Below are 18,392 nucleotides of genomic sequence, written 5' to 3'. Positions count from 1 at the left end.
TTTTTGTACATAGTCCCCACATTTTAGGACACCAAAAGTATTGAGACAAATTCACTGTGTATTAAAGTAGTAAAAGGTATTTGGTCCCATATTCATAGCACGCAAGGACTACATCAAGCTAGTGACTTCAAACTTGTTGAATGCATTTTTTGTTTGCTTTAATTAGGTTTCAGATTTTTCGCCAAATAGAAATGAATGGTAAATGTGTCATTTTGGATTCACTTTTATTGTGAATACGAATAAAATGTTTTTAAACATATCCACATGATTACGGATAATCCTGAATGACTCGTGAATAATGATGAATGAAGAAGTTAGACGCACAAATATCATACACCCCCCCCCCCCCAAAAAAAGTGGGCCAGGTCAGTCCCCATCCTCAGAGTTTGGGATCAGCGCCTGAAGTCCTTCCCCACTCCTCACAGCTGGCTGAGTGACACCACCACTGAGTGATCTCAACACAAAAGACACCACGGCTCAGATATCAAGGGAACAACAAAATACAACACAAAAGGAATTTCAGCAGTGAAAGAAGAGGCACTATGGAAAAAGGCTAATATAACAACGGCTGTAAAAAGCATTGGCAKAGGAGCAGCAGAAGATCTGACTGTGACAATACCAAATGACAACTCATATTGAGGCATGACAGCAAAGCCTGGGGGAGAAGTGTGTGAAAACGACAGCAGCGGTCTGTTTTGGCATGAAAATCATCTGGAAGCCTTCCACACAAAGAACCCCTGAGGAGTAGATAGTGGAGAGAGGGGAGGAAGGAGGGTATAGAGGGAGAGAGAGAACAAGAAGAGAACAAGTACAGCAGGGTATGGAGAAGAGGAAAGTAGAGGAGCAGGAAAACACTAATAAACCATTATGGGGACAAGGAAAAGACTGAGGGAAAATCACTAAGGCAGCAGGACGGAGAAAGAAACAAAACCCCTCTGGATTTGTTAGAGCAGCTCCTATGAGCTGAGTGGGAGGGGAAAGAGTCAGGGAAACATGAAGTGATATGTCAGCCGGAGCGAAGGGAGAAAGAGACTGCCGACTTAACAGCATGCAAACAGGACATGTTAACAAGGAGTTTGAGGGGGCGCTCCACGTCAAGCCAAAGTGTGGAAAGCCACAAACCCAGATTTCTCACAGCTCTTCTCAGGAGGAGGCGTGGGCCCGTAACCATAGAAATAAAATTCTGATTATATGGCCGTATACAAACGCTCTTAGTAGCACTAGAGAACAAACTACAGCGCAACAAGCCAAACTGGCAGAGACACATGAGCCTTCGATTAAGGTCATGGTCTGTGTGCCTCAGTAAGTCACTCTGGGGCCCTCTTTGTTGTGGTGGTTCCCAGCTCCAGGGACCCTGGGTGAGGGTCTTGGTGGTCCTGGGGGTCCTGGGTGAGGGTCTTGGTGGTCCTGGGTGGAATGTTGCAGGGAGGGAGGCAGACTGGCCTAAAAAGGGGTGCCCCATTGTTCCAACACACTGCATCCAACCCCCACTGTTCTGATCTGTCGCTCACTGGGGCAGCGGGGAGGGTGAGGGGGCAGCGGGAGGGTGAAGGGCCGGCCGTCCGGCGTGAGGGAGGTTGAGAGATGGCTGCGTGACCACTACATCCTTAGAACACAGTGCCATTCCACTGCTGCTACTGATTTAGCACAACAAATGCTGCCAACTTGAATGGCATGTGTATTCCCATTAATCCCAACATGTTACATTAAAGGATCAACATGTTGGAAAAAGAGCATAAGTTGAACACCATCATTTAGCTACCGGACAAGACCGGTAAACCTACCTACAGGTACTATGCTTTTTTGGTTCAGGTCTGTCAGGTGAAATGCTAAGACAGCCCATGGCTGAATTCCAAATGTAACCCCATTTCCTTCAGAGTGCACTATGGAGCCTGATAAAAATGTGTCCACAACAATGAAGCAGTTCACTTGTTTTTGTGTTTCTGTTTAGCTTAATACTGGGGTTCGGTAAGTCTCAAGGTTTCACAGAAATCCCTGGCCTTGAGTAGGGAGCATGACAACAGTTGGTTTGTTTATTAGTTAATTATTGAAGATGTTAACACAGTCAGGGAGCAGAAGAGCACATATATACAAGCTGCCCAGACTAATGTTCCAGTTCCCCTAGACTGCTCTTATCTGCTGAATGTTATGGCAATAACAAAAGCTGCTATTTACGAAACCATAAAGACGCAGAGCCCAAACCCAGCCAGCAAAGATATTCAGCAGGGGAAGTAGACCTCACACTCCCCCACTGCTAAGCGTCTTCAGCTCACTCACAGGCCAATGTGCTGAGGTCATAGCGGCATTGAGTTTCAGTCAATTCTCCGGACTGATTATGAGCGGGATGTTACTTCAGCAGAAAGTAGGGAAGGAAAACGACCCAAACCTTTTCCTCTTGGACTTTGATCCTTGCCATTATCCCGTACCTGAGGCATGACATCATTGCCAGTGTAAACTGAAACAGATTTTTAGCTTGAGGAGGAGAAAGAGAGAAGTGCAGCGTGGTGCCTGGCCCTGGATGGAATGAAGAGCTGTTGACATGGTAGATACCCATCTGGTCGGTGTTAACCGCTCTGTTTTTTGCCTCTTTTGAAGAGCTTGTCCCCCCTGCCACCGTGCAGCAAAGCACTTGACACATTATCCCCCCAACATCTATGCCAGTGATCGAGCGCCAATGGCAGCGATTTTATCACCCCACACCTCATCCCTCTGTAGCAGACAGGCAGGGTACTCCCTATAGAAGTACTAGGGCCTGAACGTGGTGGCAGCTTGTAACCTTGGCAAAGTTCTGTGAATTCAGCCATATGAGGTGTTCCTGATTGTCTAGAGTAGATGTTTACCCTCAGTAAGGTTCTATCCATTTCTTGGTAGAATAGAAAGTCATGCGCTCATAACGTACGTTCTACTTTATAATAACAGATACCACAAACACAAACTTCAAAATGTGCCAATAGGTCCCAGTTACCATGAAGGTTGAAAAAGACAGACCATGGTATAAAGAAACTATTTAACAATGGACTCTGCTGTTACTCCCCATCTGTCAATGCTTGAGCATCGATGGGTTTTCTATTATTTTTTTATTTTTTTACATTAAAACCTCAAATATTAGTCAGGATTCCAACTAAGCTCATGGATTTAATTTTGCATGGTTAAACAGTGTGTGTCAAGGGCTACATATACAATAAACAGTGTATTCCACCAATCACTGATTTATGGCCATTTAGAGACAACAGCTAAATAAACACCGCTATTTCAGTGAGGCAGAGCCTTCCAGGGACTTCTCAAATTGCCTGGAATGTAGCGTAGGAGGATGGAGTATACTTAAATAATAATACCCTTGGAATTGGAGTGTACTTAAATAATACCCTTGCTGATTAATCGCTGGGAGGGAAGGGAGAGTGGAACTGGTGACAATGAGACAATGTCATGCATACAGTGCATTCGTAAAGTATTCAGACCCATTACCTACGGACATGGTCCCACAGTTGACAGTGCAAGTCAGAGCAGAAGTCATGATGTCAAAGGAATTCTCCGTAGAACTCCGAGACAGGATCGTGTCGAGGCACATATGTGGAAGGGTACCAAAACCTTTCTGCAGCACTGAACGTTACCAAGAACATGGTGGCTTCCATCATTCTTAAATGGAAGAAGTTTGGAACCAGCAATTGGGGGATAAGGGCCTTGGTCAGGGTGGTGACCAAGAACCCGATTGGTGCTCTGTCGGAGCTTTAGAGTTCCTCTGTGGAGATGGGAGAACCTTCCAGAAGGACAACCATCTCTGCAGCACTCCACCAATCAGGCCTTTATGGTAGAGTGGCCAGACAGAAGCCACTCCTCAGTAAAAGGCACGACAGCCTGCTTGGAGTTTGCCAAAAGGCACAACATTCTCTGGTCTGATGAAACCAAGACTGAACTCTTTGGCCTGAATGCCAAGCGTCACATCTGGAGGAAACCTGGCATTATCCCTAAGGTGAAACATGGCGGTGCCAGCATCATGCTGCAGGGATGTTTTTCAGTGGCAGGGACTGGGAGACGCGTCAGGATCGAGGCAAAGCTGAACGGAGCAAAGCACAGATAGATCCTTGATGAAGTCCAGAGTGCTCTGGAGCAGGTTATCAGACTGTGGTGAAGGTTCACCTTCCAACAGGACAACAACCCTAAGCACACAGCCAAGTCAACGCATGAGTGGCTTCGGGACAAGTCTCTGAATGTCCTTGAATGGCTCAGCCAGAGCCCAGACTTGAACCCGATTGAACATCTCTGGAGAGACCTGAAAATAGCTGTGCAGCGACGCTCCCCGTCCAACCTGACAGAGCTTGAAATGATCTGCAGAGTAGAATGGGAGAAACTCCCCAAATACAGGTGTGCCAAGCTTGTAGCATCATACCCATGACACATCGAGGCTGTAATCGCTGCCAAAGGTGCTTCAAAGTTCTGAGTAAAGGGTCTGAATACTTACGTAAATGTGATATGTTTTTGTTTGTTCCCAAAAAATTCTACAAACCTGTTTTTGCTTTGTCATTATGGGTAGTGTGTGTAGATTGATGGGGGGGGGGGACAATTCAATCCATTTTAGAATAAAGCTGTAATGTAACAAGATATGGAGAAAGTCAAGGGGTCTGAATACTTCAAATGCACTGTATTGTCTGTTGTGTACAAGTTTTACTGTAATACCAGAAGTCCTCACAAGAATAGTAAACCAACTCAAATTAATTGTGGTTGGTCCTCAATTGTGGGGCAGAACTCAGAGCCCAGAATGGAGGGGAGCTCAATTAGATTTCACTTCTCCCTAGCAACACAAAACACTGAATCCAGGCAGGGGAATTTGTATTGCCCCTCTGATTTTTGAGAACCCCAACCCTACTTGGCAACAGTAGACCTTGTCACTCTCCCTGGATCAATTATCTCAGTCTATCGATGATAAAGAGGTGCTCATTGAAGTTGGCCCAGGCTTCTATATTGGGTGTGTGCGCGCGCACAAGCGAGACACGTGCACAACACACAAACCTGCCTTTTATAATCTCCCAAATTTTAAACTTCACAACAAACCAAAGATCCATCACAAGGAATGCAGGTGTGTCGGGGTACCCTCAATGACATAACCAAAGACAAAGAACCTGGAAAGCAGTCTATGGTACACCCTAATAGAGGCATACTGCTTAGATTGGCTCATTACAATCTAGACCTCAGCCAAGGGACTCTGAACCTTCTCGGTCATCCTCTGTGTACAGATGTATGGCAGTGGTCAAATAAACTATACAGAACAAAAATAAACACAATGTGCAACAATTTTACTGAGTTACAGTTCATAAGGAAATCAGTCAATTGAAATGATTTAATTAGGCCCTAATCTATGGATTTCACATGACTGGGAATACAGATATGCATCTGTTGGTCACAGAACTTTTTTTTTTTTTTAAGTAGGGGCATGGATGAGAAAAAACATTCAGTATCTGGTGTGACCACCATTTGTGACCGACCAGCTCGATCTTATGAAATGGTGGTTTTAAACATTCGATAAAAGTGGAGAATCAGGACTAGAAAATGGTATGTCATACAGTTGGGAAACAATGGGAAAGTAATTATGCTACGAAAGTTGACAAACCTGTAACATCGCGTTTGAGAAAACGGCCCTTGAATGTTTTGGTACAACCACCGGAGAGCTCTGTCTACACCCATTCAGCATTGTTCACACCCTCTAAAGCCTTAGCCACACCCATCTCTTTAAGGATTCACATGTGAGGTTATGTACTAAACAACCAAAAGATGACAACGCTAAAGGCTGGTTTATACTACGGGCGTGTTAGTACATTTTATTTTGAGTGGCAGAGTGTGCTCCGGGCATTCGCAAACTCAGAGCGTTGTAAGATTGTCCGTTCGTAAATTCAGAATGTTTCACTGGATGATCTGGTCGAGGAGTAGGGTTGATCCGAGCATTGACATAACAGCAGTCAAGCTAACTGACTGAGGTTGGTTAGCTTGCTAGCTACTTCCAGACACAAACGAGAGAACAGCTCACTGACCATTTTACTCACCCTAGAAGAGCTGGTTAGGCTGTTTTTAATGTTATCCAGAGCATTGAATGCAACTGAGCTACTGGCAACAATTTAATTAAGCTTTTTTGCCAATGTTTACTGACACAGGCATATTCAATGAGCATTGGGAAATTCATCAGTTATTCTGTGCTCTGGCACACAGACGAGAGTCCTCAGAAATCTAAGTAGATAGACGTAGCTGGTAAATTTGCTCTGGCTATCGACAGTTGTTGCAGTTACATCATGAACATTCTATTGAAATGGTTACTTGCATAGTGGAGTCTTAAGACATGTAGCTAGCTAGCTAAACAATTAACCATAATCCCAAAGTTATTACCCTGCATGAATCTGCAGGTAGCTAACCAAACAGGTTCAATGTTAGCTAGCTAACATTAGGCTATAACTTGCAATGCAAAAGGTTCTGAAATACTAATAATATAACTACACAGATCACACACAAGGTTAGCTAGCGAGCCAGACAGCTAACATTTGATAGCTAACAGTACACTAACTTGAACTGAAAATGACTGACAAAAGTATAAACATGTCATATCTGAAAATGTAGTTAGCTAGACTATCTTACCCATATAGAGTTGAAGTCATAAGTTTACATACTTAGGTTGGAGTCATTAAAACTCAATTTTCAACCACTCCACAAATTTCTTGTTAACAAACTAGAGTTTTGGCAAGTCGGTTAGGACATCTACTTTGTGCATGACAAGTAAGTTTTCCAACAATTGTTTACAGATAGTGAATTATAAGTGAAATAATCTATCACAATACCAGTGAGTCAGAAGTTTACATACACTAAGTTGACTGTGCCTTTAAACAGCTTGGAAAATTCCAGAAAAAGATGTCATGGCTTTAGAAGCTTCTGATAGGCTTATTGACATCATTTGAGTCAATTGGAGGTGTACCTGTGGATGTATTTCAAGGCCTGCATTCAAACTCAATGCCTCTTTGCTTGACATCATGGGAAAATCAAAAGAAATCAGCCAAGACCTCAGACAAAATAAATTGTAGACCTCCACAAGTCTGGTTCATCCATGGGAGCAATTTCCAAACGCCTGAAGGTACCACGTTCATCTGTACAAACAATAGTACGCAAGTATAAACACCATGGGACCACGCAGCCGTCATACCGCTCAGGAAGGAGACGAGTTCTGTCTCCTAGAGATGAACATACTTTGGTGCGAAAGTGCAAATCAATCCCAGAACAACAGCAAAGGACCTTGTGAAGATGCTGGATGAAACAGGTACAAAAGTATCTATAGCCACAGTAAAACGAGTCCTGTATTGACATAACCTGAAAGGCCGCTTGTTACGTTCCCCAGTTTCTGTGTTGTAGTTTGTGTGTTTCAGGAGATGGCTTCCTGAATTCTCCCCAAGCAGCTGATTGGTCGACTCCATGGCTAATTGGAGCTGACCCCGCCCCCTCGTCAGGACGCAGCTGTCTTCAATTACCCATTTCTTCTGAAGCTATATAAAAGCCAGCGTTCTGTTGTTCAGAAGAGAGATCATTGCAGGCTGAGATCATTGCAGGCTGAGGAGAATGCAGAGAGAATTTGATTGGGATATAGGGAATTCAATTGCCGAGAGCTGTGTGGGTTGTTTTTCAGGGAGCAGAGGGTTATATAGTGTTGGTTGTTTCTCAGAAAGCGATTTGGTATGTACTGTGTTAGTTTGTTGCATTATCAGATAGAGCTTATTTGATGTACTTGGTTTCTGGTTTCTTAGTTTGAGTATTGTTTGTTATTCTGTTTMATTTTGTTCCCAGGGGGGAAGGGGAAGGCACCTAGGGTGTGCTTAGGCAAGAGGCCCGCGGGCATACATATACCCGTAGTATATTCACTGTCTAGGCACACTAGGTAAGACCTGGGCGGACCACCCCCTGTATTTTGGTTAGCGCACCAGGCGGTGGTAAGTAGTGGGTAGGCAGGTTAGATAGGAGAGGGGGAGGCTTTGACATTTACTTTCTTTGCTTCCRTCCAGCCCCTTTTCCCCATATTACCGTGTAAAGGAATAAAGTCCTTGTAAACGATACCACATTCTGCCTTTTTGTCATCCTTACTCGCACCTACAGTCCATACCTCTTTCACTTCACGGAGAGTTGAGTTGTAGCAGGGTGTTGCGTTCCCTCTTCACAGAGGCGGGCGTAACACCGCTCAGAAAGGAAAACGCCACTGCTGCAAAACCGCCATAAAAAAGCCAGACTACAGTTTGTAACTGCACATGGGGACAAAGATCGTACTTTTGGAGAAATGTCCTCTGGTTTGATGAAACAAAAATATAACTGTTTGGCCATAATGACCATTGTTATGTTTGGGGGAGAAAGGGGGAGGCTTGCAAGCCGAAGAACACCATCCCATAGTGAAGCACGGGAGTGGCAGCATCATGTTGTGGGGGTGGTTTGCTGCAGAGGGGAATGGTGCACTTCACAAAATAGATGGCATCATGAGGGAGGAAAATGATGTGGATATATTGAAGCAACATCTCCAGACATCAGTCAGGAAGTTAAAGCTTGGTCATAAATGGGTCTTCCAAATGGACAATGACCCCAAGCATACTTCCAATGTTGTGGCAAAATGGCTTACGGACAACAAAGTCAAGGTATTGGAGTGGCCATCAAAGCCCTGACCTCAATCCTATAGAACATTTGTCGGCAGAACTGAAAAAGCGTGTGCGAGCAAGGAGGCCTACAAACCTGACTCAGTTACACAAGCTCTGTCAGGAGGAATGGGCCAAAATTCACCCAACTTATTGTGGGAAGCTTGTGGAAGGCTACCTGAAACATTTGACCCAAGTTAAACAATTTAAAGGCAATGCTACCAAATACTAACAGTGTATGTAAACTTCTGACCCACTGGGAATGTGATGAAAGAAATAAAAGCTAAAATAAATCATTCTCTACTAATATTCTGACATTTCACATTTTTWAAATAGTGTTGATCCTAACTGACCTAAGACAGGGAATTTTTACTAGGATTAAATGTCAGGAATTGTGAACAGTTTAACTTCTTTGGGACAGGGGGGCAGTATTGAGTAGCTTGGATGAATAAGGTGCCCAGAGTAAACTGCCTGCTACTCAATCCCAGAAGCTAAGATATGCATATTATTAGTATATTTGGATAGAAAACACTCAAGTTTATAAAACTGGTTGAATGATGTCTGAGTATAACAGAACTCATATGGCAGGCAAAAAACTGAGAAAAAAATCCAACCAGGAAGTGGGAAATCTGAGGTTTGTAGTTTTTCAACTCATCGGCAGTCGAATATACAGTGGGAAATTGGTCATATTGCACTTCCTAAGGCTTCCACTAGATGTCAACAGTCTTTAGAACCTTGTTTGATGCTTCTACTGTGAAGGAGGGGGGAATGAGGGCTCTTTGAGACAGGGGTCTGGCAGAGTGCCATGAGCTGACCATGCGCGTTCACGTGAGAGTTAGCTTGAGTTCCATTGCATTTCTGTAGACAAAGGAATTCTCCGGTTGGAACATTATTGAAGATTAATGTTAAAAACATCCTAAAGATTGATTCTATACATCGTTTGACATGTTTCTATGGACTAACGGAACTTTTTGACTTTGTCTGCACCTAGTGATCGCGCCTCGTGAATTTTGAATATTGGGCTAAACGCGCGAACAAAAGGGAGGTATTTGGACATAATGGACTTTATCGAACAAATAAAACATTTATAGTGGAACTGGGATTCCTGGGAGTGCATTCTGATGAAGACCAAAGGTAAGTGAATATTTATAATGCTATTTCTGACTTCTGTTGACTACACAACATGGCGTATATCTGTATGGCTTGGTTTTGTGTCTGAGCGCCGTACTCAGATTATTGCATGGTGTGCTTTTTCCGTAAAGTTTTTTTGAAATCTGACACAGCGGTTGCATTAAGGAGAAGTGGATCTAAAATTCCATGCATAACAGTTGTATCTTTTAGCAATGTTTATTATGAGTATTTCTGCAAATTGATGTGGCTCTCTGCAAAATAACCGGATGTTTTGGAACTACTGAACATAACACGCCAATGTAAACCGAGATTTTTGGATATAAATATGAACTTTACCGAACAAAACATACATGTATTGTGTAACATGAAGTCCTATGAGTGTCATCTGATGAAGATCAAAGGTTAGTGATTAATTTTCTCTCTATTTCTGCTTTTTGTGACTCCTCTCTTTGGCTGGAAAAATGGCTGTGTTTTTCTGTGAGTAGGTGCAGACCTAACATAATCATTTGGTGTGCTTTCGTCTTTTTGAAATCGGACACTGGTGGGATTAACAAGTTTGTCTTTAAAATTGTGTAAAATACTTCTATGTTTCAGGAATTTTAATTATGAAGTTCCTGTTGTTTTGAATTTGGCACCCTGCACTTTCACTGGCTGTTGTCATATCGATCCCGTTAACGGCATCTTAGCCGATCTCAGCCATAAGAGGTTAAATGTATTTGGCTAAGGTGTATGTAAACTTCTGACTTCAACTGTACATGGATGGACGCTTCCCTCTGTCAGATGCCACGGTTGCCCTTAGTTTGAAGATGTAATCCGGAGACAGGTGTTTTTCTATAAACAGACTTCTGTGTGTTCTCTTTGACACCGTCTGCATATTTGCAATCAAAACGTCAGAATTCTCTCCATCACACTAATTCCACTGATTTCAAAACTCTGTCCTCCAGAAAGTGCAGAGCTACACTTATGCAGTTCTACTACGTGATCTTTCAAAAAAGCCACGCTAGAAAGGATTACCTACACATACTGACCAGCTCATGTTATAGACAGAAGCGCGCTACATGGTAGGCTAATCCGAACTCATCTCTCGGCATATACAGCCCACTCATTATCTCAGCCAATCATGGCTAGTGGAAAGGTTGTGGAACTTTTTCTGTGGCTAAACCAACTAGGCTCGTGATTTAACAAATTTATTTGTATATACAGATAGCATTCAAGTTGGTTATTAAGGCACATGAAAGTTCACGTTACAGAAGGCATTTCTGTCAAAAAAAACACATTGATAAAAAGTTTACGTTCAAATGGCTCTCCTGTGAAGTAGTGCATACGCCTAGTTTCCTGAAACCGGTCCCATTTGCCTCATGCAGCATGACACATCTCCTTCGCATAGAGTTGATCACGCTGTTGATTGTGGCCTGTGGAATGTTGTCCCACTCCTCTTCAGTGTCTGCAAAAAAAGTATTAAAATGTATGCACCCACTACTGTAAGTCGCTCTGTATAAGAGTGTCTGCTAAATGACTCAACTGTAAAATGTATGTCTAGTTGCTGGATATTGTCCGGAACTGGAACACACTGTGTCATACGTCAATCCAGAGCATCCCAAACATGCTCAATGGGTGACATGTCCGGTGTATGCAGGCCATGGAAGAAATTGACATTTTCACCTTCTAGGATTTGTGTAGAGATCCTTGCCACATGGGGCCATGCATTATCATGCTGAAACATGAGGTGATGGGGCGGATGAATGGCACGACAATAGGCCTCAGGATCTCGTCTCTTATCCCTGTGCATTCAAATTTCCATCGATAAAATGCAATTCTCTGGCAACAGCGCTGGTGGACATTCCTACATGCCAATTGCATGATTCCTCAAAACTTGAGACATCTGTGGCATTGTGTGACAAAACAGCACATTTTAGAGTGGCCCTTTATTGTCCCCAGCACAAGGTGCACTTGTGTAATGTTCATGCTGTTCAATCAGCTTCTTGATATGCCACATCTGTCAGGCGGATGGATTATTTTGGCAAAGGAGAAAGGCTCACTAACAGAAATTTAAAAATGTGAGTAGAGATTTTTGTGCATATTTCTGGGATCTTTTATTTCAGCTCATGAAACCAACATTTTACATGTTGAGTTTATATTTGTGTTCAGTGTAGTAGCACGGATGTCAACACTATGAATATAACAGTATAAAGGGGATATGTCAGTCACACCAACTTTCTCTAAACATGTCACCTGATCTGTTTTTGACCGGACATCTTAAACATGCATTATGCAGGTTGCTAATATTCTAATAGTTAGCCTAATTTATGTTTGTGAGACAAAAAAAGCAAGTATACTGTAGAGAATCATTCCACCATCTAAACCACTGTGAAATATTTACTATAAGCAACAAAAAAGTTCAGTTGGTGTACAAACAAAGTAAAAGATGCAAAAACAAAAGATATGCATAGAAAGCATAGAAATAGTACACAGAATAGATCTACTGCTTCTTAGACTTGCTTTAAATCAGAATGACATATCTATAACTCACATTTCTATGTGAATTTGGTTAAGTTACATATTGCAGCTTTAACAAATCAAGGTGCTAACAGGACAACTCTTCAGTTAATCTAAGGCCTGGGGTGAAAGAAAAAGGCAGACATAGTACAAATAGGTTATAGGCTGGCTAGTTCCAGTTACAAAACAGGTATTTCTATAAGGTACATGAAGAGGGAATCCTATTATTAGGTGATGCAAAGAACCAACATGCTGATGACCATAGAGATCCTGTCTAATTCCTAATTCTATGCTAATGACCATGTCTATTAAAAGTTAAGATCTAGATACTGTGACATCCATTAACTACTTCTATAGAAAAGGAGAAGAGACCAAAACTACATTCAACATTTTAGATTAATCTAATATGTACTTAAAGTTCCAACACAGTGGCAAAACATGAAATTGACCAAAAACTGAAACGGGGAAGGACGAGAGGAGGGTGGTATTTAAAGTATGCGGGGCACAGGGAGGAACATCGTAGTCGCCCCCCCCCCTCCCTGTTCCCCTGTACGGCCATTTGGAGTCTCCCCGAAAATGTACATGACTTACAACAGGAAGTGAAACTATACTGATTATTAACTGAAAGTGTAGCCTATTGATGGTTCAATAGCATAAAGACGACTTTAGACGATGTAAAAATATTTAGGCTATGGTTTTTGTCCCCCCCTTCTCAAACGTCTAGTTAACTTATATGTCTATTTAACAAACAAATAAAAAACATCAAATATACTATTACACCGATAGATTGCCTATGGCATGCTCTAAATTTACTTCTAATGTCAAATACATGACCCCGTTTTCCTCCAAATCACGGCAGGTTGGCTAATAAGGGCCACAAAGACACTACTTCGGAAGCCAGGGAATAACCCATAGATAGGTCTGTTGTTTGTACCGGACTGCAGAGTTTGTGTATTGTTTTAGTTCCTGTTGTTGTAAATCAGCAAAAAGTGTTTCCTAAATGTACGAGGCAAGTATTTGCTGTTTTATATTTGCTGTAGAATAAAGGCCTAGTAAAAACGTAAATAAGGCAACAGCTATGGAAGTTTAGCCTATAGGAGTCAGAGTGATTGTGAGTTGAATTATTTTAAAATCAGGTCATAAAATCTGTCATGAATACTAGGATCACTTATTGATGAAGTGAATCATTCAACTTTGGTAGAAGATCGTAGAAAGATAGGCTTTGACTATCAAATTATTTTCAAACGCGTGTTACAAACGTTACATTGTTACATGATAATGTTACAAGTTTACTTGACTGTAACGTTGTAGTTTTAAATGTTACAATGATATTCATATAAAGACATAACACAGACAGTAGGCTACACACCTAATCTAAATGACAAACGAACAAATTTAGAAAACATATGGTTCTGGCCAAAATTAAACAAAAAAACGTTGAAATAACAAATTAACAAGATCTAAAGGCACATTTACCTTGTATTCCTTTGTTGGGAACATCATTGGAGTTGAAGCCTTTGGAACTGTACGCAGCCCTAACTTCATTGCAGCTTGTCGACTTGGGCTCAGCCTTCGTCGAAACAAACAGCACGGCAAATGTGTAAACCGTAGAGAACACTAACATCGTCTTCATTGAGTCGGTTAAATAAAAGTTTAAAATATAACCGCAACGCAAAAACACGGGAAAGGCGCTCAGCTGTAGGCTATTACTAGGACAGAGTTTCAACTAGCACGTTGAATTTCCTCATGAAGACCCTGATTTATTTCAACTTCGCTGGCAACGAAAGTTCTAAAAGTTAGCAAGTTGGTTGACTAACTGGATTCTTCATTCACAGCCGTGATTTGGCCACCTTAAACAATTAATACTAAATAAATCATTAAGGGAAAGTTGTTTTTTAAGCGAAAAAGAGTATGAGTTTCTGTCTTCAGCATGTATTTCGAGTTCCAGACTCTCCGATAGAAACTCAAAACAAAACATTGGTTTCAAACTTTTCAAAATAAGCAGCCAAACTTATTTTTATAATGTTCGTGTTTAAAGTTGCATCCACCTCGACTTCAGTTCCGACAAAGGCCAATGACGATGGAAAGTAGAGATACCCAAAAGTTTTGCAGTCTTCAGCACGCTGCAGTTGCTTTTCAGACAGGACACTAGACTGTATTATGAGCGTGCTACAGCTCAGATGTTAGACGCCTAGCAAAGTCCCAGGGAAAATCTCAATTGCACACTCCTCGCGTCCTCTCTCCTCGCCCCATTGGAGAAGAAAGCCAGAGGTCCCGCCCCTCTGACCTTCTCCTCCAATGCTTTTTGAGAAGGAGGCGAATAGGGCGGATAGAGGACGCGAGAAGTAGACAAACTGAGTTCCGGACAAAGACTTGGGAACAYAAAACGCCCGGGGTGGAGTATGGACCGGACGTTAAGTAAGCCCTTGCCACTGCGATCTCCAGCAGCCAAAACGCACATTGATCTGCGTTTAGAAAACCAGGAGTTATTGGCAAAATATCTGTTTTGATTGGTCAAAACACAATTTAATTGGAAAATATCAGACTTGGTCTGCCTGTGTAAACGCAGACATATAGAACTACTTGAATGTCCAACGTTATTGTGCATTAGTAACAAGAAGTGTTGGCCTCTGCAAAACCTACACTTTTCCTATTTTTTCCTATTTTTTATAATATGTTTATTATTTTCCAATAAAAAGAAAATTAAAAAGACAGCAATACAAACAATGACATTCATTGTACTGTTGAATGGGATGGCCAATTTAGAGGACAAAACAAAACTTAACTCACACATGCACAAAATAAAACAAAACATTTTCTTACCTGCACTTTTCTTTCCACCAAACCTTGACCACATATAATCTCACCCAATTACCCTCTGAATTCCACCGTGGACCACTTCTACACCGTAAACACACTGACTGCATCATTACTTCCCAGAAGTGTAGAATGGCAGATACATACAGTGCCATGTGTGCGACATTCAAACAAATGACAAATCCCCTGTCCTCAGATCCCCTGTCCTCAAATCCCCTGTCCTCAGATCCCCTGTCCTCAAATCCCCTGTCCTCAGATCCCCTGTCCTCAGATCCCCTGTCCTCAGATCCCCTGTCCTCAGAACACCTGTCCTCAAATCCCCTGTCCTCAGATCCCCTGTCCTCAAATCCCCTGTCCTCAAATCCCCTGTCCTCAGATCCCCTGTCCTCAGATCCCCTGTCCTCAAATCCCCTGTCCTCAGATCCCCTGTCCTCAAATCCCGTTCTCGAAAGGCCTCAGACAGCACCAGACACAGGTCACACAAAGCTACACTGCCGGGGAGAAGGTAGGTTGCTTTCTAAGTATGTCTGCCTGTCTTGAAATGGGTGTGTAGTGGAGTACTAGGGCTGCGTCCCATATGGCACTCTCTTCCCTATTCAGTGTACTACTTTACAAAAGGAATAGGGTGCCATTTGGGAACCATCGGTGTGTAGTGTGGCGTACTGGGGCTGTGGCAGGTGGAGGAAATGCATGGGCAAGCAGGGACATCTCATTAACAGGATGACAGACAGTCTACTATGACCACCACCACTCTCCTCTCCAGGCCTGAGGTTCAATCACAGCCACAGCAGTGTCTGTCAGACGCTTCATAATTAAAGGAGATATTAGCCAGCACGCTTAGATCATGCCAGATGAAGGTGTGTGTGTGTGTATGCGTATGTGTGTGTGTGTGTGTGTGTGCACGTGTGCGTGACCCCTCTGCCGATGGCTGAGGAGCCTATTGAGGGGCTTGGTTCAAAGAAAAAGCAGTTGTTTAAAAAGTTCTTCCCTCTCTTTATTCATTATCATGTGCATCTGCCACTGCTCTTACTCATGCAAAATACCAAACAGATATTTAATAGTTAACCAGAATCCCTAACAGATATCTATTAGTTAAGCAGAATAGTGGAGCAGGTTGAGAGCTTCAAGTTCCTTGGAATCCACATCACCAACAAACTAACATGGTCCATGCACATCAAGACGTGAGGAGGGCACAAGTCGTGAGGAGGGCACAACAAAACCTATTCCCCCTCAGGAGACTGAAAAGATTTGGCATGGGTCATCAGATCCTTAAAAGGTTTTACAGCTGCACCATCGAGAGCATCCGGACGGGTTGCATCACTGCCTGGTATGGCAACTGCTCGGACTCCGACCGCATTGCACTACAGAGGATAGTGCGTACGGCCCAGTACATCACCGGGGCCAAGCTTCCTGCCATCCAGGACCTCTATACCAGGCGGGTTCAGAGAAAGGCCCTAAAAATTGTCAAAGATTCCAGCCACCCTAGTCATTGACTGTTCTACCACACGGCAAGCGGTACCGGAGCGCCAAGTCTAGGTCCAAAAGGCTTCTAAACAGCTTCTACCCCCAAGGCAGAAGACTCCTGAACAGCTAATCAAATAGCTACCCAGACTATTTGCATCCCCCCCTCGCGTGTCTACAGTGCTGCTACTCTCTGTTATTATATATAGTCACATTAATAACAGTAACAGTATATCCCTGTTCCCCAATAATATACCGATGTTCCCTAACAATACCCCTGTTCCCTAACAATATACCCCTGTTCCCCAACAATATATCCCTGTTCCCCAACAATATATCCCTGTTCCTCAACAATATATCCCTGTTCCCAACAATATACCCCTGTTCCCCAGCAAATTACCCTTGTTCCCCAACAATATACCCTTGTTCCCCAACAATATACCCCTGTTCCCCAATAATATACCCCTGTTCCCTAACAATACCCCTGTTCCCAAACAATATACCCCAGTTTCCCAACAATATACCACTGTTCCCGAGCAATATATTCCTGTTCCCAAACAATATACCCCTGTCCCCCAACAATATATCCCTGTTCCCCAACAATATACCCCTGTTCCCCAACAATATACCCCTGTTCCCAACAATATACAACCAATATCCCTATTCCCCAGCAATTCAACCCTGTTCGCTAACAATAAACCCCTGTTTCCCAACAATATAGCCCTGTTCCTTAACAATATACCCATAATCCCCAACAATATACCCCTGTTTCCACAACATACCCGTTCCCCAACTATATACCCTGTTCCCCAACAATATATCCCGGTTCCCTAACAATATACCCCTGTTTCGCAACAATATACCCCTGTTCCCTAACAATATATCCATGTTCCCCAACAATATACCCCTGTTCCTAACAATATGTTCCCAACAATATACCCCGTTCCCCAACAATATATCCCTGTTCCCCCAGCCCCATAAATATCCATGTTCCCCAAATATAGCCCTGTTCTCCAACACATCCCTGTCCCCAATAATATACCCCTGGTTCGCGAACAATAAACCCTTGTTCCCAACAATATACCCCTGTTCCACAAGAGTACACCCCTGTTCCGTAAAAATATATCCCTGTTCCCCAACAATGTTTCCCTGTTCCCCAACAATATACCCCTGTTCCCTAAAAATATATCCTGGTTCCCTAACAATATACCCCTGTTTCCACATATACCCTGTTCCCAAAACAATATACCCAAGTTTCCCAACAATATGTCCCTGTTCGCTAACATAAACCCTTGTTCCCAACAATATACCCCTGTTCCTTAACAATTTACCCATGTTCCCCAACAATATACCCCTGTTCCCCAACAATACACCCCTGTTCCCTAACAATTAATCCCTGTTCCCCAACAATATACCCCTGTTCCCCAACAATATACCCCTGTTCCCAACAATATATCCCTATTCCCCAGCAATTCAACCCTGTTCGCTAACAATAAACCCCTGTTTCCCAACAATATAGCCCTGTTCCTTAACAATATACCCATAATCCCCAACAATATACCCCTGTTTCCCAACAACATACCCGTTCCCCAACTATATACCCCTGTTCCCCAACAATATATCCCGGTTCCCTAACAATATACCCTGTTTCGCAAACAATATACCCCTGTTCCCTAACAATATATCCATGTTCCCCAACAATATACCCCTGTTCCCTAACAATATGTTCCCCAACAATATACCCCTGTCCCCCAACAATATATCCCTGTTCCCCAACAATATATCCCTATTCCGCAATAATATACCCCTGTCCCCAGCAATATACCCCCACATATACGTTTCCTT

At 42.8% G+C, this 18,392-nt stretch overlaps 1 protein-coding gene across 1 annotated transcript in view; it reads right to left on the bottom strand.

Moving 5' to 3' along the window:
* The window catches only part of gpc4 (glypican 4), a 52,454-nt gene extending 37,981 nt beyond the window's left edge, over positions 1–14,473 (bottom strand). The window contains exon 1 of the mRNA XM_023992119.2: positions 13,746–14,473. Within this exon, the coding sequence (XP_023847887.1) occupies positions 13,746–13,902 (157 nt within the window). The 5' untranslated portion in view covers positions 13,903–14,473. The remainder of the gene's footprint in view (positions 1–13,745) is intronic.
* Between the last annotated feature and the right edge of the window lie 3,919 nt (positions 14,474–18,392).

Source organism: Salvelinus sp. IW2-2015, linkage group LG8, assembly GCF_002910315.2.
Source record: "Salvelinus sp. IW2-2015 linkage group LG8, ASM291031v2, whole genome shotgun sequence".
Classification (NCBI taxonomy): domain Eukaryota; kingdom Metazoa; phylum Chordata; class Actinopteri; order Salmoniformes; family Salmonidae; genus Salvelinus; species Salvelinus sp. IW2-2015.
Note: the sequence above shows the minus strand (reverse complement) of the source record. Positions and strands in the feature narration are given on the sequence as shown.